General features: G+C 44.0%; 1 protein-coding gene across 1 annotated transcript in view; it reads right to left on the bottom strand.

The window, feature by feature from the left end:
* LOC125453086 (high affinity choline transporter 1-like) overlaps positions 1-9,252 on the bottom strand; it is a 46,962-nt gene extending 37,710 nt beyond the window's left edge. Inside the window, exons 1-2 of the mRNA XM_048532181.1 lie at positions 9,166-9,252; positions 3,266-3,462 (exon numbers count right to left, since the gene is read on the bottom strand). Coding sequence (XP_048388138.1) covers positions 3,266-3,449 — 184 coding nt within the window. The 5' untranslated portion in view covers positions 3,450-3,462; positions 9,166-9,252. The remainder of the gene's footprint in view (positions 1-3,265; positions 3,463-9,165) is intronic.
* Between the last annotated feature and the right edge of the window lie 12,274 nt (positions 9,253-21,526).

The following is a 21,526-nucleotide window of genomic DNA, read 5'->3' as shown; positions in this document are numbered from 1 at the left end:
CAGAGAGGTGTGCACCTTGAATTGTGAAGCCCTGGAATGTGACAGTTCATTGTTGGGGCTGAACAAAGAGATGCCTCCTCCTCTCACTTCTTCTCTCTTACAATCCCAGCATTAGAACATAGAACATAGAACATAGAACAGTACAGCACAGAACAGGCCCTTCAGCCCACAATGTTGTGCCGACCATTGATCCTCATGTATGCACCCTCAAATTTCTGTGACCATATGCATGTCCAGCAGTCTCTTAAATGACCCCAATGACCTTGCTTCCACAACTGCTGCTGGCAACGCATTCCATGCTCTCACAACTCTCTGCGTAAAGAACCTGCCTCTGACATCCCCTCTATACTTTCCACCAACCAGCTTAAAACTATGACCCCTCGTGCTAGCCATTTCTGCCCTGGGAAATAGTCTCTGGCTATCAACTCTATCCATGCCTCTCATTATCTTGTATACCTCAATTAGGTCACCTCTCCTCCTCCTTTTCTCCAATGAAAAGAGACCGAGCTCAGTCAACCTCTCTTCATAAGATAAGCCCTCCAGTCCAGGCAGCATCCTGGTAAACCTCCTCTGAACCCTCTCCAAAGCATCCACATCTTTCCTATAATAGGGCGCCCAGAACTGGACGCAGTAATATTGATGAATTGAGAAGCAGCCTTGCTGTAGATGTCAGGCTCCCAGATTCCCCTGGCATCTCATTTCCTTCTGGTCTAGTGGAAACCTTCGATACAAACCACAAAACTCTCCCTTATATGGGCTGTCCAAATGTATTTCCCACTTCATCTGACCCACCCCCAATGACCATAAATGGACGGGAAATCAACCTTCACATTTACTAAGCATTTCTCTACCTAAAAAATAGTAACATAAATCCATTGCCTGCCCAAAACCAAACCTGTCTTCTGTTTCTTGTCTCTATAGCAAAATGTCTAACGTTGATACCCATTCTCTAGAACACTTCTGATAAAAGTGCATCAATCTGAAGCATTAAATCTGTTTCTTTCTTCACAGCTGTTACTTGTGAGTAGGTTGTGGGCAAATAAGCATTGTTTGCTAACATGATTGGTGTTTCCTCCTATCTGTCTATTGATGATTGAGTGTAAACTGTTGGAGCATTATTTCACCAGATTAGATTTGTTCTGCCTGTATTTTGAACAAGACATACCAAGACATGCCACTTTGCTGGTTAGACATCAATATTTATTGTCAGTATTGTAGCTGTACTGAAACTGCACGGCTTGGGGCTTGGCCAGTTGGATAACAAGTCTTCAGCACTACACCCAGGATGTTGTTGGGGCACATGGCTTTTGTCTTCAACTACTTATGGGCATCACATGGAGTGAATTCAATTGCTGAAGGCTGGCATCTATGATGGTGAAGTGAATCATCCACTCGGCACTTCTGAGTGAAGACGATGCAAATGCTTCAGTTCCATCTCTTACCGCTGGCCTTTTGAATTTAAAAATAATTTTTTATTAACTTATTTTTCTAATCAACCTGTTTAGAGATGTTATTACATATCTCTGGAGCAGGTGGGATTTGAACAAGGACTCCTGGTTCAGAGTTAGGGACACTACCGCTGTGCCAGAAATAGGACCCCTTGCTGGTCTTTTATGTGTTGGCCTTTGACATTGTTGACAATTGGGATATTCAAGATGCCTCCATTAAACATCTATTGTTTGAAATGTATCAATGAAAGGGAAATCATTGTACAGAAGTATTGTCATTAGCAGTAAAAAAAGAGATCCAGGTTAATACACTGGGGTCAAGACATCAAATCTTATCACAGCAGCAGGTGGAATTGAAATTAAAGCTCAACCACTAAACCACTAGAAATTATCTTAAAAAGCAATTTGGTTCACTAACATCCTTTACAGCAAGAATTCTTTCACCTTTCTCTGGACTAAGCTATCTTTGATCCTAGACATACGGGAATGTGTTTTACTTTTAACTCCTCACAAAGGTAAAAAAGAATGTGCAACAAGTTCTGGCCTTGCTAGTGACACCTGCATCCCATGAGACAATTTAAAATAAAAACTATCCACAATTGAATGTTGCAGGATACAGATCTTTGGTGTAATTTATTGGTTGTGGGATTGTTTAGCTCTTTTGCTGAGCGCTGTTTCTGCTGTAGAGAATGCAGGTGGTCCTGTGATGTAGCTTCACCAGTTTGATATTTCATCATTAGGCACACTTCATGCAGCTCTTGGAGTACTTGTCTACCTTGTTATCGAGCACTATCCAGCAGAGCAGGGGGCTGAGCATCTATAAATCAACTGGAGTTTTTTTTTACACATGTTGGTTGATGTTTCTATTCTGCTTGACAAGAGGTCCAAACCATAATTATGACCACAACCACACACAGGTCAAGGACAAAGGTCTCAAAACCACCTCAACCAGAATGGGGGTTGGTCCCTGTACAAATGGCATTAAACTGATGCAAACCAACTGCCCACACAACTGAGCTACTCACAAGGAGTAAAAGGTGTTATGATAATACACCTTTTTACATGCATGTTGTAGCCTGGGACATGGGTGGTGGTGTTAGTGACTCCAAATTCTTTCTACATGTAGTTGAGCAGGATCTCTTCTATTCTTACAGCTTGCCATTTACAAGTTGATTCTCAACCTGTTTGATTAAGCTGTGGATGCATTAAGGTAGCATGGTGACTCAAGGGTTAGCATAGCTGCCTCATGGAGCCAGGGACCTGGGCTTGATTCCACATTTCAACTTTGTGGAGTATGCACATTCTCCCTTTGTCTGTGTGGGTTTCCTTCCACAGTCCAAAGATGTGCAGCTTAGGTGGATTGGCCATGCTAAATTGCCCCATTGTATGAAGGGATGTGCAGGCTAGGTGAATCAGCTATGGAAAATGCAGTGTTATTGGGTAGGGGTGCAATGCTGTTCAGAGGGTAAATGTGGACTCAATTGGTGAAATGGCCTGCTTCTTCCACGTTGTAGGAATTTAATGATCTCTTTGGCCATCAGTCCTGAGCCCGGTACTTCTGACATAGAGGTGTTACTTTTATGTCATAAGATTTCAACCAGTATTATAGATTAATTACTTTAAAAATAGATGCATAAGATTTACTATGGTGGCTTTCCAGACTCTGCCCAATGCTGCTATATTTGAGGGGAAGTTTGTGTATACAACTTCTCCACTCTATCAATGTTTGAAATTTGAATTTTACAACTTCTGATGACTAAATTATTATTATTCAACAACTAAGATGGCATTCAGCAGACATATTTTTAGGATTTTACCTGTCATTGTAAAAATCCCAACGAAGGACCCAATGTTCCTTCCTCCAATCATGGCCACCTCACTTTTGTCTCCAGAGCATTTTTTCTCTTCCCGCTTTGATTTTCGAGATGCCCAAATTCCAGTTGCAAGAATTAATACATAGAAGGCAATAACTGCCACAAGTCCAGGCATGTTCACTGCCATCTTCCTCAGTAACCTTTCAAGTTAAAAAAAATGTTGTTGTTAAAGTCTTTCACAAAGTGTCCCTGATCTTTTCATCATATGTCTATCTGCATTGGTTATTGAAATCTACATATCATTGTTTATGTTTTTTTAATGGAAGGTAATTCTGATCATTTCACAGTCCAGATTAAAATGTGCTACTTAAAGTTTTCACCAGAGTTATAATCCACTCTTTCGATTATCAGGATTTTTCTTAAAAATATGATTGCAAATAAAGAGCATAAAGAGTACAGCGCAGGAACAAACCCTCTGACCCAAAAAAAATGTTGATTAGTAGCAGCTTTAAGCACACTAACATGAGCTCTAAATCATCAGAAGAAGTAACCATCTTATTCAAAATGAGCAAGATACATAAGGGAAAGGCTTGATGTCAATTAATGTGTCTTTAATGTGTTATTCCTGGCAAAGCTAACACATCAAGTTGAAACTTAAAGAATCTTAATGTGGTTGAAAGACTCAATCGTTTAACATTAATCTGTGACGATAATCTATCTTCATGATAATTCAAACCTGGGAGTTATAGGCATCCAGAGTTCACAATTAGATCTATGACCTCAAACTGAACTATTCCATATAATGTCTTGCAATTGTAAAGTCCAGTGTTTTAAGACATGCATATATGCAAATGGACCTAACAGATATTAATAACACGGATCCCAGAAAGTGAACTAAATTACATCAGTTTGAGGCAAGTGTATATTTATAGAAATGATGGGCAAAGAAGTACACTCAAAGCGGATTTGTATAATCATGCAGTGAATAATGCGCTTTTTCAGGCTTTAATAGCAGTGGGCATGCAGTGGATCTACATGATAACGGTAAACTTCACAAAGCAGTGGAGTAGTATTAGCTCCATCTCATTAGTAAGCTTGATAGACATGAGAGTTGGCCATGTAATCATAACTCTGGTTTTTAAAGGTGCCAAAACATGCAAAACTAAACGAGTTAGCCATCAGGGAACTGGCAGAAAAGTGTTGCAAAGGAATCAGGATGGGAAACGCTATACCTGCTCATGGTTGCTTCTCTGGATAATAGACAATAGACAGTAAGTGCTGGAGTAGGCCATTCGGCCCTTCCAGCCAGCACCACCATTCATTGTGATCATGGCTGATCATCCACAATCAGTATCCTGTTCCTGCCTTATCCCCATAACCCTTGATTCCTCTATCTTTAAGAGCTCTATCTGTCTCTTTCTTAAAAGTATTCAGAGAGTTGGCCTCCACTGCCTTCTGGGGCAGACCATTCCATATGTCCACCAATCTCTGGGTGAAGAAATTTTTCCTCAACTCTGTTCTAAATGGCCTACCCCTTATGTACCGCCAAGCCTGCAAGGACCCTAACAGGGATTGTTTCATTCCTTCAGATGAAGACCCTTGTATTGTGAGTAGGAATGTGTAGTTGGAGTTTCTGCGATAATCAGCAGAGGAGTGTGGTTCCATACTTTTAGATGCATTGCAGGAAGCAATTTTATGACCAAACATGACAGGAAAGATCAGAATAATGTCAAATTCATCTAGTCCTCTGTGCACATCACACACGTCACCTAATCTGCCTTTGCAAATTCACTTCACACCATTACACCTCACAACCACTTATCTACGATACTCCCATCCTTCCTTTGCACCCTTTTCTAGAACAACACCCAAACTTCACATACCAAGCCTGTCCTTTATAGAAGCCATCACTAATAGCGCTGAACACATGTCACTTTTTATACATTTCCTTATAGGACAATGAGACATTGTACCCCAGGAATACAACTGGAGGAGGCCTTTCATAGATCATGCAGCTGACAATTGCTGAGGAGAACAAATTGGAGATCAATGGTGTTGTGATATCCCTGGTTGTTAAACATGGTAAATCAACAATTCAACAAAAATTGCTCACACATCAGGCATATTGGGCATTTAGTCATACTGACGTGGTTTCAACAGTGAGTGAAATGCGATCATCATCATTTCCAATGTTCTTTATTAGCTATCATTAATCCTAATTCTTGTAACGGCCAAGGATGTCAATGTGTTCAACGGGACATGTAAGCAATCAGTTCTCAGATGAGTTGTGTTATTCTGTGGGCACGCTATCAAAAAACACACATTGATGGGACCAATATGACAGAGAATTGCATTTTCACATGGTGATTTCATGAGTGAGGGAGAGTAACTGGTGGCTACTGGGATAAAGATTCCATATCAGAAGATGCACTGCTCTAAGCTGAACACAGCTGCTGTCATTTGGCAGGTGGGTGCATCATGGAAGAGAAGAATGAATGAGCAGCTTCATACAATATTGGATGCATTGACAGGCCTTCAATGTACATCCACCTCAACTGCAGAGAGATTGGAGGAGTTCATTTCAAGTAAGAGGGGTGATGTATGCAGGTCAATAAAATGATGTATTTTTCCATTAATTGTGTCACATGTGTCTGTAAGTGTCTGTGCATGTCTGGAACCACACTGTAGGCTTTAGAGATCAACATGTCTGGCACCATAGGTAGTCTTTAGTCTCAGCCTGCACTGACTTGCACCAAAGGACACCGTCATACAGTGGAAGTAGTGAAGCATATCTGGGCCATTAGGGAGAGATGGCAAAAGGGTTCATGAAGTTGGAATTTCTGGTCAAAGCACATCACTTTTCCCTCATTGTTACGAATTAGTCAGTAACATATTTCCTCATCTCTTGATATCAGAGTCTGTCCAAGCATAGATGCAGGTGGAGCAGTCTTTAGGCAGGCTCCCACAAGCTCCAAAATATTGAGGATGTTGGCCAAGAGCAACACAAGAGACAGAGCAGGGATCTGAGGATCCTGTCTTTACCTCTGCTACATCTGTATTTTTGTGCCACATGGAAGCCACAGAAACATAGTATTTGTGCTGAAGTCTCTCTAAGTAAATATTGGTTTGACAATTCTTTTGTTTTTTTTATTTAGCTCATGTAAATTCTTTGGTGCTACTTTTCCAGCCTGTCTGTTCTTGACAATTGGTTGGCAAATGGATATCAAGCTTGTTCAATTACGGATGGTTGGTTTTGTTTGTCAGTGACATTGCTTGGTGAAGAGAGGATTTCCAAAGAGTGACATTGTTCGGCTGGTCAGGGCTAAGTGAAACATGCAATAATGAGGGCATTCATGACATCCTGAGCAGAAATGCGGTGCTTTATCATCATTATCCTTTTCTTTCCCTTACTTCCCATTTCTCTCCAAATCATCTCAGGTTTCATCTGAGCTTTAGAGTTTCTTCTTACAGAGCCAAAATCCCCATTCTGGAGACCCTAGCTTCTGCATGCTGAAGGGTGATTCAGCATTCTAGGAGATGGAATCTTGGAGATGAAGCCAATTAGGAATCTTGTGAAGGCATTTGGGGTCATGCATGTTAACTGAAAAGCTAGTGAGAACTCATTGAACCATGAGCACTCGGATAGTGCAGAAGTTATTGTAGGGCTTCTCTACAGAATCAGGGCCAGAGGCTGGAGGAGCAATAAGCATCTGGGTGTAGCCTAAGCCACAGATACTAATATGTGAAGGTTGAGATCATAGGGTCATAGGGTACAGGGCAGGGACGTGGTTATGTATTTTGATCAGATATCGAGCACCTTTTGAATGTGGGAACCTCCCCCACTCCACACAACCCCCAAGTAAACAACAAACTGTTTGCCTTATCATAACACCACAAGGAGACAAGCTGAACTGCAGCTGCATTTATTTCAGTAGTGATGGGATGAAGCCTTTAAGTAGTCATTAATTATCCACTTTTGGATTTCAACTAATAGCAGGGCAGGAATGCCATTCACAACACTCCTATCCAGACTTAATCAAAACAGAGTTATGAAGGAGATGGAGCTCATTCACTGCCCTCCTATATAATTAGATGTCCTCCCCTGCTCTAGCATGCCGCTAGGAAGGGCAGAAAGTTCTGCCCTAGGTTTTTGACTGGTGTTATGAATCCCTATACAGCAGAAATCTCTGGTTGTCTAGCAATGTCCCTTCAAAGTTTGAAGAGATCAGGAAGGATGGGATGATGTATAGAAACATCAAGGTAGCTCCCTGGGGATCTTGGTGCACTGTTGCACAAATGGATCAGTGAACAGCAGCTGGCTACAGGTGCTGTTGTTGGTTATCTTAGTCCTTATCAGGCGTCCAATGGCAGTGCAGCCCCTATTCTCACGTGAAAGAGTACAGAGTGCAGAACTTCAGAGTGCCGGGAGTAACCTTCAAAAATGTGGAAAAGTGACTGAAACAACAGCATACATGGTGGAGCTGCTGAGAATTCTGCAGCAAGTATTCACATCTCAACTCCCAAAGCCTGTACATCACCTACAAAGTACAAACAAGGTGTCTGGTGGAACGCTGTCTACTCATCTGAATGAACACAGCTCCAACAGCACTCAAGCCTCTATCAAGGGGAAAGCAGCCCAATTGATGCACACCCCTTCCTCCATCTCAAATAGTGAATCACCAGCAGTACACAGTGACTGCATTGTCATCTACAAATCGCACAGTGGTAACTTACGGAGACTTCTTTGACAGCAACTTGCAACTGACAATCTCTACCATTTAAAAGGGCAAGGGTAGTAGGCATATGGAAACACAACCACTTCCAAGTGCCCTTTCCAATTAAAGTTAATCTTGGCTTGGAACAATATCATTGTTCTTTCATCATCATTGGATCAATGCCCTGGTACTGCTTTCTGAACTGCAGTCTGGATGATTTTCCCAGTGGCAGGAAAGAAAATGGGACTGCTGAGTATTCTACTGGCATTTTTTCCTCCAAGATTTGTTCAGTCCCTTTTAATAGCTGCTATGTTTTCTCAGTTCTTTCACTGACCACTTTCAAAAAGCTGACGGAACCCTTTGTCTTGGCCTATGGTTAAAAATCTGTCAGTATTGGTCTCATTGAGTGATGCTATATTTAACTGTTGATATATCTTTCCTGACCGGTTGTGCACATGAAGCCTAACTGGCACCCACACATTTTTCCTGACTTAAGACCTGAAACACACCAAAACCCGTGTACACTTCCAGGTTAAAATTTAGCTTTTATTTTCAACTGAAGCCTTAGAAATGATTAGTAATATCTTTGCTTTGAATTATTTGCTTCAATTTAATAAAGTTTAGGATTCTGTATGCTTTTAACAAACTTATCAACTTGTTGTTCCACTTTACTGTTCCTGTAATCTCCATAAAGTTGAGAGTTAACTTTTTTTTAAATCACAAGTGCTGCTTGACCTGCTGAATATTTTCAACATTTCCTCTTTTTATTAGGATCCCACTTCTGTTCATTGAATTTTTTTATAAAGACACATTAAGCTGTCCCACAAGAAATATTTAGGAAACTGAATAATGTTGGAAGTGGATTAGAACAAATGCTTTTAAATGTCTTCTATGATTCATTGGAAATCAAATGACAGATCTTACTGGGTAAAGCTTAAGAAGCTCAATGCGGTTACACAGTTCTTACAACATAGTTACACCCTTGCATGAAGAAGGAAGCAGCAGAAAGGCAAATTAGGTAAAATAAAACACAACCAAACTTATCCAAAATAGGCTGACCTACTCCATGTCAGACTAATTAGATCCTGTTTTAATGAGTTGGAACTCTGCAAATCACACAATTACTCAAGATCCCAGGCAGAAGATGTCAATTTTCAAAACCCATTACACTATAACAAAAGTACGTACCTTAATTTTATTTATCTTCTCAAGGATAAACTAAATTCATTTCGACGCTAGTGTTGCTTTTGTTTTGAATTACTGCCATAAAGCAAGAAGGCAGCTTACTTTTATATTCTGTATTGGTACCTTATCTGTTCTGTTCAAAGGTGTTTGCAATTCAGGTGAAAAGTCAAAAACTTGACTTGATTATTTGTAAACTTTACGACTTGAAGATAATACAATGTGATAAGGAATCATAAAATGTGAGAATGTATTAATGATTAATATTATTCTTGGATGGCTTGTCTCGACTGCTTGCACACGCAAATACTTGTTTTTACTTTCACTACGTATGATGGGTTTACGGGGCTTATGCTGTTGGCCAACAAGTTAGTGCCACTTACCAACAACAGTTTTAATTTGCACACGCCTTTTGATATGGGAAGATGTCCAAAATTCATAGTGATTTTTAAAAAAAAATTATTCTATTTTTCTAATCAACCTGTTCAGAGACTTTATTACACACCTGTGGATCAGGTTGGACTTGAACCTTGTCCAGGGCAGGAACACTACCACTGTACCACAAGAGGGCCCCAAAATGCATAGCAAAGGATCAGGTAGTTACTTGGAGTGATCACGAACTAATCCACCAACAGGAAACTTGTGGGACTGGATTAGATACTGTTTTAAACTGCTTCTGCAGTGATTACATGTCAATTGGTACCGATAACTTAAAGCAAAAAAAAGGTTGAGTGCTTAAGGAGGAAAAAAGCATCAAGAAGAAAATTGGCATTTCAGAACTGCCTTGGGCTTCAGTGTGACTTCTTATCCATCTTATTAAAATGTATCACAGTCTAAATGGCATAGTTGTGTAATGATCTAATGGTGTTGCCAATGTAGCAATAAAGGATGAGGCATATTAAATACGATAAAAATAAATGAAGAGGAGATACTTGTCAGGTTGGCAACCCTCAAAGTAGAAAAGTCATCTCGGACATATGGCATGAACTCTGAGTTTATTTTTATTGAAAATATATACTTAGTTCATAAAATATCTTTATGTATGTACACAGTTACTAAAGCAGTTCCATACTGTCTTTGCATATGAAAAACAAGCAGACATGGGAATTTGGCTCTTGACAAAAGCGTTCTTTCCTATGTAAGACAATAACCACATAATATGAGGCACCGAGAGGGTCTGATAACTAAACAGGCCCCCATTGTATTTTGGCAGAAAGACGTCAGATGGTGGTCTTTCCCCACTGCACCTTGGCAGCATCTGCTCAACCTTTAGTAATTTCCTAGATCTCCGAATGTGCCAGTCTGCAACACTCAGTTAAGGTCAATTCTTTGCACTGAAAGACAACAGGTTTTGGGCATATCAAAGTATGTCTTTCACCAAGCTGATGGTATTCCAGTCACAGTCGTTGTTTGTCTTGTTTTGCATCACGGCTAACAGACCATAGAGTGAAGAGTCCTGCATCACAGAATCTTCACATGAACCTTCAGGGTAGGGTGGAACAGTGGCTTAGTGGTTAGCACTGCAGCCTCCCAGCGCCAGGGACCCAGGTTCGATTCCAGCCTCGGGCAACTGTCTGTGTGGAGTTTGCACATTCTCCCCATGTCTGCGTGGGTTTCCTCTGGTTGCTCCGGTCTCCTCCCACAGGCCAAAGATGTACAGGCTAGGTGGATTGGCCATGCTAAATTGCCAGCAGTGTTCAGGGGTGTGTGGGTTATAGGCGGATGGGTCTGGGTGAGATGATCCAAGGGGTGGTGTGGACTTGTTGGGCCAAAGGGCCTGTTCTCGCACTGTAGGAAATTTAATCTAACACCTTGCCAAAATCCACTGTATCTCTCTCTTCTTTGCAAAGGTGCATTCCAGAAGGAGATGTGTGACAGTATCTCTCCACAGCGCTGCAATGAGGACTGTGTGCCGTGGTGGAGAGTGTCCAGGCATGCATGAAGGATCTCCCAGGTAGTTCCCATTTCACCACCAGCCGAGCAACATTTTAATGCCTGTTGGATTATTCTGAGGCAATGCAGAATTCTGTCAAATGTCTTTGACAGCCTGTTCAGAGAACCACCCGACGGGATCAACCTCTTCCTTTTCCTACAGGATCTCGAGAATGCTAGGTGCTGATCACAGCCTGGTGGACTGATGGTCAAAGGTGTTTTTTTTACATATTTTTCCATGGGGGTCATGTGGTTTGGAACAGTTCAACTACTTGGAGCATTCTGCAGCAACGAGGCCAGAGCCATCCTTTGTAACACAGGAAACAAAGTAGAACCTCTATACACAGTGGCACTTGGTGTTTGTGTTTTCACATAGCTTAATGCAGCTACACAGAAAGGTGGCCATCAGGACAAAGGAGGCATTGGGTATGTTCTTCTCCCACTTATCCAGATCTTATTTACATGTTGTCTCTTTGGACTGGGTCCACCTTTGACCTCCAGACAAATTGGAAGATGGCTCGGTTGACTATAATGGCATAGGCTGAGGGCATTAGTCAGGCCAGCAACAACAAGAATTCCTCAAATTTAATGAACAAGGTTTTACCCACGGTGGAGACTGAATTGGCATTAAACCGAAGCCGACATAAAGATCCACCAATAGCAGCTCAGCTCAATGGATGATTCTCCAACATTCAGCGATGATCTCAAAATCCTTTCATCTCAGAGCTCATACTTGATCTTAGCCCAAAGGCCATCCTAAATTACTGCAGGAAGTGACAGCACAAATTGAAAAGGCATGTACCACAATCTTCCAATCCTCCTCAGATATGAGATAACAAAGTGTGGAGCTGGAGGAATAACAGCTGGCTAGGCAGCATCAGAGGAGGAGGAAAGCTGATGTTTCGGGTCTGGACCCTTCTTAAGAAATGTGGGAGGGGAAGGGGACTCTGCAATAAAGAGAGAGAGATGGCGGCGGTGACCTGAGTCGCAGACCTGAAATGTTAACTCTCCTCTCCCTATTCACGGATGCTGCCACACTTGCTGGCTGTTACAGTATTTTTCTTTTATTTTAGGGATGAAACTCTTTAAAGTTTGTTCAGTTTCCATGGTCTGAATGCACTGCCTGAAAGGATTGCTGATGCTTAGTCAAAGAGAATCGCAAAGTACTTGAAGGAAGGAGGGCCTAGGCCCGAAACATCAGCCTTCCTGCTCCTCTGATGCTGCTTGGCCTGCTGTGTTCATCCAGCTCTATACCTTGTTATCTCAGATTTTCCAGCATCTGCAGTTCCTACTATCTCTGATCCCTAAACCTGCCAGCTTTTCGCTTCATCCTGACAGGTAAGAGCCAGTGAAGGTGAAACATTTGACAGCAACCAAGTGAAAAGATAGCAACAAGTTGCCAATGGTTATTAGGAAGGAATGGTCAGCCATAGGGCGAATTTTCGCTGATTGACGGTGGATTGAACAGATCAGTGCCAGTTATATTGCAGACACAGCTTGGGATATCCTAGGATAAGGCATATCAGCCTCTAATAGAGTTGGTTAAACATAACATTTTCTACAGAAAAAGAAAGGGATTGTTAATTCCCAGCTTGGGAGATCTCAGGATAAAGAAGCAACAGTACCATCTTCCCAAGTTGGGAGGGCTCAATTAGAAATAAGTTAGAATTAAAAGATAAGCTTAAGTATACAAATTGAGGGGTGATAGATTTAAGACAGATGTCAGAAGCAGGTTCTTTACTCAGAGAGTGGTAAGGGCCTGGAACGCCCTGCCTGCCAATGTAGTGAACTGAGCCACATTAGGGGCATTTAAACTGTCCTTGGATAAGCATATGGATAATGATAGGATAGTGTAGGGGAGGGGCTTAGATTAGTTCACAGGCCGGCGCAACATCAAGGGCCGAAGGGCCTGTTCTGCGTTGTATTATTCCATATTCTATAACAGAAATCAAACAAAACAATTAGTTTGGCAGAGAAAATAGATTATAGGAAAATACAAACTTTAGAGCTAACATGTACAAATCTAATGTTTTATCAAAATATTGGTGTTTATGTCATTTAAGGAAGACATAAAAATGACTGTATAAGCCAAAGTTCACTTTATTGTAATTCCTTGTGAAATTTGTTCTTGGTGCTATGGAGAGTCAAGCTTGTGTGAGGTTCTTGGGTAAAACACCACTGCCAGTATAGTACAGTCTAAGATAGTAAAAACTGCAGATGCTAGAGTCAGAGGTAACAGCGTGGAGCTGGAGGAACACAGTAGGCCAGGCAGCATCAAGGGAGCAGGAAAGTTGATGTTTTGGGCCTGGACTCTTTTCAGAAACCATCTTCAGTACAGTCTGAGTGCTGCCTGATTTGTTAGCACATACAAAAATCTGGATTTTTGCGCAGACAAAGTCTTCAAAGAATTTTATCAACTTAAATTGCTATGTTCCCATAGATCTGTACCAGCTTTGGCTTCTGTGGTTACTGATGTTGCTTGATATTACAGACATATAACTGTCTGAGCACACTTCACATTGTACTAAGAGCATGGCTGAAGATGAGACGAGTATCTTTATACAGAACATCAAATGTCTTGATGTGATGCAGTGTGATTGTCTTAAAAGTATGTTGTCTTAAAATCAGCATATGAATAGTTAAAAATTATATCTTATAAATGCATGTAATTCTTTATCCATCCAGAAATGGATAATTCCTTGCTATTTTTAAAGCTATGAATGTACAGAAAAAAAATTATGAATTGCATTGGAAGGTAGATATTTATACAAATCCAGCTTTTTCAGGATATGAATAAAAGGGTGGTCATGACAGTGGTTGTAGTGAGTCAGAACACAATATTTTGATAAAATATTGGTGTTTATGTCATCTAAGGAAGAAATATAAAAATGAGAGAATGAGAATTTTCTGGACAGGACCTGCAGCGAGGTCATTACACCGAGGATACCCGAAGAGAGAAGGGGAATGTCGATGAAGAAGGAAGACATGAATGAAGTACAAGAGACCCCAGGGAAGCACCTATTGTAAACAGGCTGACTGTCTTGGAAACTGTCGAGACAGATGACACGGCCCGTGCAAGAGGTGGACAGGCCTGCGAGCCAAAAACTAGTGTAGAGGCAGAGCCAAGAAGTCAGGCATCATGAAGAGCTGTGGTAATAGGGGACTCCATAGTGAGAGGGACTGACAGGGGTTTCTACGGCAACAGGCGAGATTTGGGATGGTGTGTTGCCTTCCTGGTGCCAGGATCCAGGACGTCACTGATAGAGTGTAGAGAATCCTCGAGGGTGAAGGTGAAGAGCCAGAGATGGTTGTGCATGTCAGCACTAATGATGTTGGGAAGAAAAAGCGGGGCATTCTACAGCGAGACTTCAGAGAACTCGGAAGAAGGCTGAAAAGCAGGACTACCAGGGTGGTTATCTCTGGTTTGCTTCCAGTTCCTCGGGCTGGAGAGGGCAGGAACAGAGAGATAATGGACTTGAACGTGTGGCTAAGGGACTGGTGCCGGAAGCAAGGATTTAAATTCTAAGATCACTGGGGTATGTTTTGGGGTAAGGATAAATTGTACAAGAGGGACAGTTTGCATCTTAATAGGTGGGGGACCAGCATTCTGGCAGGCAGGTTTGCCACTGCAACACAGGTGTGTTTAAACTAAGTAATGGGGGGGAGGGGCCAGACTGGAAATTGAAGAATCAAGTTAAAGGGAAAATGAGAATAAGAGAAGTTAAGAAAGACAACAGAATCAACAGAGCAGAAAACTCGTACAGTATGGCCAAGTGAAATAGGGATTGATAGGAAGGGTGAGGGGAGAAACAAATTAAAAATATTATATATGAATGTACGAAGCATAAGAAATAAGGTGGATGAGCTTGAGGCTCAGTTGGAAATTGGCAAGTGTGATGTTGTTTGGATAATTGAGACGTGGCTTCAAGTGGACAAGGGCCTGGGAAATGAATATTCAAGGCTATACGTGCTATCAAAAGGACAGACTGGTGGGCAGAGGAGGTGGGGTGGCCCTGTTGGTGAGGAATGATATTCAGTCCCTTGCGAGGGGGGACATAGAGTCAGGAGATGTAGAGTCAGTTTGGATAGAGCTGAGAAATTCCAAGGGTAGAAAGACCCTAATGGGAGTTATCTACAGTCCCCCCAAACAGTAGTCAGGAGGTAGGGTGCAAGTTGAATCAAGAGTTGAAATTGGCCTTTCGCAAAGGTGCCTACCAGAGAGGAGGCAATTCTGGATCTGATGTTGTGCAATGAACCCGATTTGATCAGGGACCTCAAAGTAAAGGAGCCATTAGGAGGTAGTGACCATAATATCAGAGATAATGGGAACTGCAGATGCTGGAGATTCCAAGATAATAAAATGTGAGGCTGGATGAACACAGCAGGCCAAGCAGCATCTCAGGAGCACAAAAGCTGACGTTTCGGGCCTAGACCCTTCATCAGAGAGGGGGATGGGGGGAGGGAACTGGAATAAATAGGGAGAGAGGGGGAGGCGGACCGAAGATGGAGAGTAAAGAAGATAGGTGGAGAGGGTGTAGGTGGGGAGGTAGGGAGGGGATAGGTCAGTCCAGGGAAGACGGACAGGTCAAGGAGGTGGGATGAGGTTAGTAGGTAGCTGGGGGTGCGGCTTGGGGTGGGAGGAAGGGATGGGTGAGAGGAAGAACCGGTTAGGGAGGCAGAGACAGGTTGGACTGGTTTTGGGATGCAGTGGGTGGGGGGGAAGAGCTGGGCTGGTTGTGTGGTGCAGTGGGGGGAGGGGATGAACTGGGCTGGTTTAGGGATGCAGTAGGGGAAGGGGAGATTTTGAAACTGGTGAAGTCCACATTGATACCATATGGCTGCAGGGTTCCCAGGCGGAATATGAGTTGCTGTTCCTGCAACCTTCGGGTGGCATCATTGTGGCAGTGCAGGAGGCCCATGATGGACATGTCATCAAGAGAATGGGAGGGGGAGTGGAAATGGTTTGCGACTGGGAGGTGCAGTTGTTTGTTGCGAACTGAGCGGAGGTGTTCTGCAAAGCGGTCCCCAAGCCTCCGCTTGGTTTCCCCAATGTAGAGAAAGCCGCACCGGGTACAGTGGATGCAGTATACCACATTGGCAGATGTGCAGGTGAACCTCTGCTTAATGTGGAATGTCATCTTGGGGCCTGGGATGGGGGTGAGGGAGGAGGTGTGGGGACAAGTGTAGCATTTCCTGCGGTTGCAGGGGAAGGTGCCGGGTGTGGTGGGGTTGGAGGGCAGTGTGGAGCGAACAAGGGAGTCACGGAGAGAGTGGTCTCTCCGGAAAGCAGACAGGGGTGGGGATGGAAAAATGTCTTGGGTGGTGGGGTCGGATTGTAAATGGCGGAAGTGTCGGAGGATAATGCGTTGTATCCGGAGGTTGGTAGGGTGGTGTGTGAGAACGAGGGGGATCCTCTTGGGGCGGTTGTGGCGGGGGCGGGGTGTGAGGGATGTGTCGCGGGAAATGCGGGAGACGCGGTCAAGGGCGTTCTCAATCACCGTGGGGGGGAAGTTGCGGTCCTTAAAGAACTTGGACATCTGGGATGTGCGGGAGTGGAATGTCTTATCGTGGGAGCAGATGCGGCGGAGGCGGAGGAATTGGGAATAGGGGATGGAATTTTTGCAGGAGGGTGGGTGGGAGGAGGTGTATTCTAGGTAGCTGTGGGAGTCGGTGGGCTTGAAATGGACATCAGTTACAAGCTGGTTGCCCGAGATGGAGACTGAGAGGTCCAGGAAGGTGAGGGATGTGCTGGAGATGGCCCAGGTGAACTGAAGGTTGGGGTGGAAGGTGTTGGTGAAGTGGATGAACTGTTCGAGCTCCTCTGGGGAGCAAGAGGCGGCGCCGATACAGTCATCAATGTACCGGAGGAAGAGGTGGGGTTTGGGGCCTGTGTAGGTGCGGAAGATGGACTGTTCCACGTAACCTACAAAGAGGCAGGCATAGCTGGGGCCCATGCGGGTGCCCATGGCCACCCCCTTAGTCTGTAGGAAGTGGGAGGAGTCAAAAGAGAAGTTGTTGAGTGTGAGGGCGAGTTCCGCTAGGCGGATGAGAGTGTCGGTGGAGGGGGCCTGGTCGGGCCTGCGGGACAGGAAGAAGCGGAGGGCCTTGAGGCCATCTCCATGCGGAATGCAGGTGTACAGGGACTGGACGTCCATGGTGAATATGAGGTGTTGGGGGCCAGGGAATTGGAAGTCCTGGAGGAGGTGGAGGGTGTGGGTGGTGTCACGGACATAGGTGGGGAGTTCCTGGACCAAAGGGGAGAAAATGGAGTCCAGATAGGTGGAGATGAGTTCGGTGGGGCAGGAGCAGGCTGAGACGATGGGTCGACCAGGGCAGGCAGGTTTGTGGATTTTGGGAAGGAGATAGAAACGGGCCGTGCGGGGTTGGGGAACAATGAGGTTGGAGGCTGTGGGTGGGAGGTCCCCTGAGGTGATGAGGTCATGAATGGTGTTGGAGATGATGGTTTGGTGCTCGGGTGTGGGGTCATGATCGAGGAGGCGGTAGGAGGTGGTGTCGGAGAGTTGGCGTCTGGCCTCGGCGATGTAGAGGTCAGTACGCCATACTACCACTGCGCCACCCTTGTCTGCGGGTTTGATGGTGAGGTTGGGGTTGGAGCGGAGGGAGCGGAGGGCTGCCCGTTCTGCGGGGGAGAGGTTGGAGTGGGTGAGAGGGGTGGAGACCACACAACCAGCCCAGCTCTTCCCCCCCACCCACTGCATCCCAAAACCAGTCCAACCTGTCTCTGCCTCCCTAACCGGTTCTTCCTCTCACCCATCCCTTCCTCCCACCCCAAGCCGCACCCCCAGCTACCTACTAACCTCATCCCACCTCCTTGACCTGTCCGTCTTCCCTGGACTGACCTATCCCCTCCCTACCTCCCCACCTACACCCTCTCCACCTATCTTCTTTACTCTCCATCTTCGGTCCGCCTCCCCCTCTCTCCCTATTTATTCCAGTTCCCTCCCCCCATCCCCCTCTCTGATGAAGGGTCTAGGCCCGAAACGTCAGCTTTTGTGCTCCTGAGATGCTGCTTGGCCTGCTGTGTTCATCCAGCCTCACATTTTATTATCAGTGACCATAATATGATAAGTTTTAATCTGCAGTTTGAGAGGGAGAAGGGAGAATCGGAAGTGTCGGTATTGCAGTTGAATAAAGGGAACTATGGAGCTATGAGGGAGGAGCTGGCCAAAGTTCAATGGTACAATACCCTAGCAGGGATGGAAGTGGAACAACAATGGCAGGTATTTCTGGATACAATGCAGAGGTGCAGGATTAGTTCATACCAAAGAGGAAGAAAGATCCTAAGGGGAGGCAGGGGCAGCCGTGGCTAACGAGGGAAGTTAAGGACTGTATAAAGATAAAAGAGAAGAAGTATAATGTAGCAAAGATGAGTGGGAAGCCGGAGGACTGGGAAGCTTTTAAGGAGCAACAATGGATAACTAAAAAGGCAATACACAGAGAAAAAATGAGCTATGAAGGAAAACTGGCAAAGAATATAAAGGAGGATAGTAAAAGCTTTTTTAGGTATGTGAAAAGAAAAACAATGGTTAAGACTAAAATTGGACCCTTGAAGTCGGCAACGGGTGAATTTATTATGGGGAACAAGGAAATGGCAGAAGAGTTGAATACGTACTTTGGATCTGTCTTCACTCGGGGAGATACAAGCAATTTCCCAGATGCAATAGTGGCTGAAGGACCGAGGGTAATGGACGAACTGAAGGGTATTTATATTAGGCAGGAAATGGTGTTGGATAGACTGTTAGGTCTGAAGGCCGATTAGTCCCCGGGACCTGATGGTCTGCATCCCAGAGTACTTAAGGAGGTGGCTTTTGAAATTGTGGGCGCATTGGTAATTATTTTCCAAGGTTCTATAGATTCAGGATCAGTTCCTGCGGATTGGAGGGTGGCAAATGTTGTCCCACTTTTCAAGAAAGGAGGGAGAGAGAAAACGGGAAATAATAGACCGGTTAGTCTGACATCAGTGGTGGGAAAGATGCAGGAGTCAATTATAAAAGATGAAATTACGACTCATTTGGATAGCAGTAACAGAATAGATCAGAGTCAGCATGGATTTACGAGGGGGAAATCGTGCTTGACTAATCTTCTGGAATTTTTTGAGAATGTATCTGTGAAGATGGATAAGGGAGAACCAGTGGATGTGGTGTACCTGGACTTTCAGAAAGCCTTTAATAAAGTCCCGCATAGGAGATTGGTGTGCAAAATTAGGGCACATGGTATTGTGGGCAAAATACTGAGTTGGATTGAAAATTGGCTGGCTGACAGGAAGCAAAGAGTAGTGATAAGCGGGTCCCTTTCGGAATGGCAGGCAGTGACCAGTGGGGTACCACAAGGTTCAGTGCTGGGACTGCAGCTGTTTACGATATATATTAATGATATAGACGAAGGCATTAAAAGTAATATTAGCAAATTTGCTGATGACACAAAGTTGGGTGGTAGTGTGAAATGTGAGGAGGATGTTATTAGAATACAGGGTGACTTGGACAGGCTAGGTGAGTTGACGGATGCATGGCAGATGCAGTTTAATGTGGATAAATGTGCGGTTATACATTTTGGTGGTAAGAACAGGAAGGCAGATTACTATCTCAATGGAGTCAAGTTAGGTAAAGGGGAAGCACAACAAAATCTAGGTGTTCTTGTACATCAGTCAATGAAAGCAAGCATGCAGGTACAGCAGGCAGTGAAGAAAGCTAATAGCGTGCTGGCCTTCATAACAAAAGGAATTGAGTATAGGAGCAAAGAGGTCCTTCTGCAGCTGTACAGGGCCCTGGTGAGACCGCACCTGGAATATTGTGTGCAGTTTTGGTCTCCAAATTTGAGGAAGGACATTCTTGCTATTGAGAGAGTGTGGCGTAGGTTCATGAGGTCAATTCCCGGAATGGCAGGACTATCATATGTTGAAAGATTGGAGCGACTGGGCTTGTATACACTTGAGTTTAGAAGGATGAGAGGGGATCTGATTGAGGCATATAAGACTATTAAGGGATTGGACACTCTGGAGGCAGGAAGCATGTTTCCGCTGATGGGTGAATCCAGAACCAGAGGACACAGTTTAAAAATAAGGGGTAGGCCATTTAGAACAGAGTTGAGGAAAAACTTCTTCACCCAGGTAGTGGTGGATATATGGAATGCTCTGCCCCAGAAGGCAGTGGAGGCCACCTCTCTGGATACTTTCAAGAAAGAGATAGGTAGAGCTTTTAAAGATAGTGGAATCAAGGGTTATGGGGATAAGGCAGGAACAGGATATTGATTGTGGATGATCAACCATGATCATAACGAATGGTGGTGCTGGCTCGAAGGGCTGAATGGCCTACTCCAGCACCTATTGTCTATTGTCTATTGACTCAAAGCCAAATATCAATATTTATTATTTTTTCTTGTGAGATTGCACGGATCTTACTGTTCAATTAATTGCACAGATCTTACTGTTCAATTAGTTGTACAGGATTACATATTTGATGCTTCCGCTACTGGCCATGTTGTACTACATGTCAGAAGGAAGGCACTTCATTTTTGTCAGGATTAGCAGATATCCATATCATTGTGACTGCATTTTGGTCGCCTACAAGCTCTGGTGAGCAGAAATTTGGCATCACAAGGAACTTGGGAGTTCTGTGGCCTTCCTCCATTAGCTATACCAGTCTCTGTTGATATTTGAACATATCAATATCCAAAGATAAAGGTATTTTCTTTTTCAGGGATTGAAGTAATTTGTCAAGACTGAAAATGCACCTCTTAAACTGTATATTCATTTCCTTCCAAAGACTATTGAGCCACTTCTCATGAGTGTGCTGGTATCAAGGTATATGTTAGGATCTATCAGAACTGGAGAAGTGCGAAATTGTAACACAAGAAGTCTCTGCCTCCACCTTCGCTCCCCACCTCTCCTGCAGTGGCTTTGTCAGGAAAACCATTGTTTAGGTTGAAACCTAGTATATTGCCAGAATCGAATTACACGTTTTATGGAAAACTGATAATGCAGCACCATCTGGTGACCAGAGGCTGCAGAGTCTACTTGGCAACTGGATGTGGGTAGGCTTAGGGTACAGAACTATATTAACATGCAAAAGGTTTTAGGTGGGGCAGTACAGTGGATCAGTGGTTAGCACTGCTGCCTCAAAGCACCAGGGACCCAGATTCAATTCTGTCCTCGGACAACTGTCTGCATTGATTTCCTCTGGGTGCTCTGGTTTCCTCACACAGCCCAAAGATGTGCAGCATAGGTGGATTGGTTTCTTTTATTCATTCCTGGGACGAAGGCATTGCTGGCTAGGCAGCATTTATTGCCCATCTCTAATTGCCCGGAGGGCATTTCAGAGTCAACCACATTGCTGTGGGTCTGGAGTCACATGTAGGCCAGACCAAGTAAGGATGGCAGTTTGTTTCTCTATTCATGCTAATTGCCTGTAGTGTCCAG

This window comes from Stegostoma tigrinum, chromosome 6 (genome assembly GCF_030684315.1).
Source record: "Stegostoma tigrinum isolate sSteTig4 chromosome 6, sSteTig4.hap1, whole genome shotgun sequence".
Classification (NCBI taxonomy): domain Eukaryota; kingdom Metazoa; phylum Chordata; class Chondrichthyes; order Orectolobiformes; family Stegostomatidae; genus Stegostoma; species Stegostoma tigrinum.
This window is presented reverse-complemented; position numbering and strand designations above follow the sequence as displayed.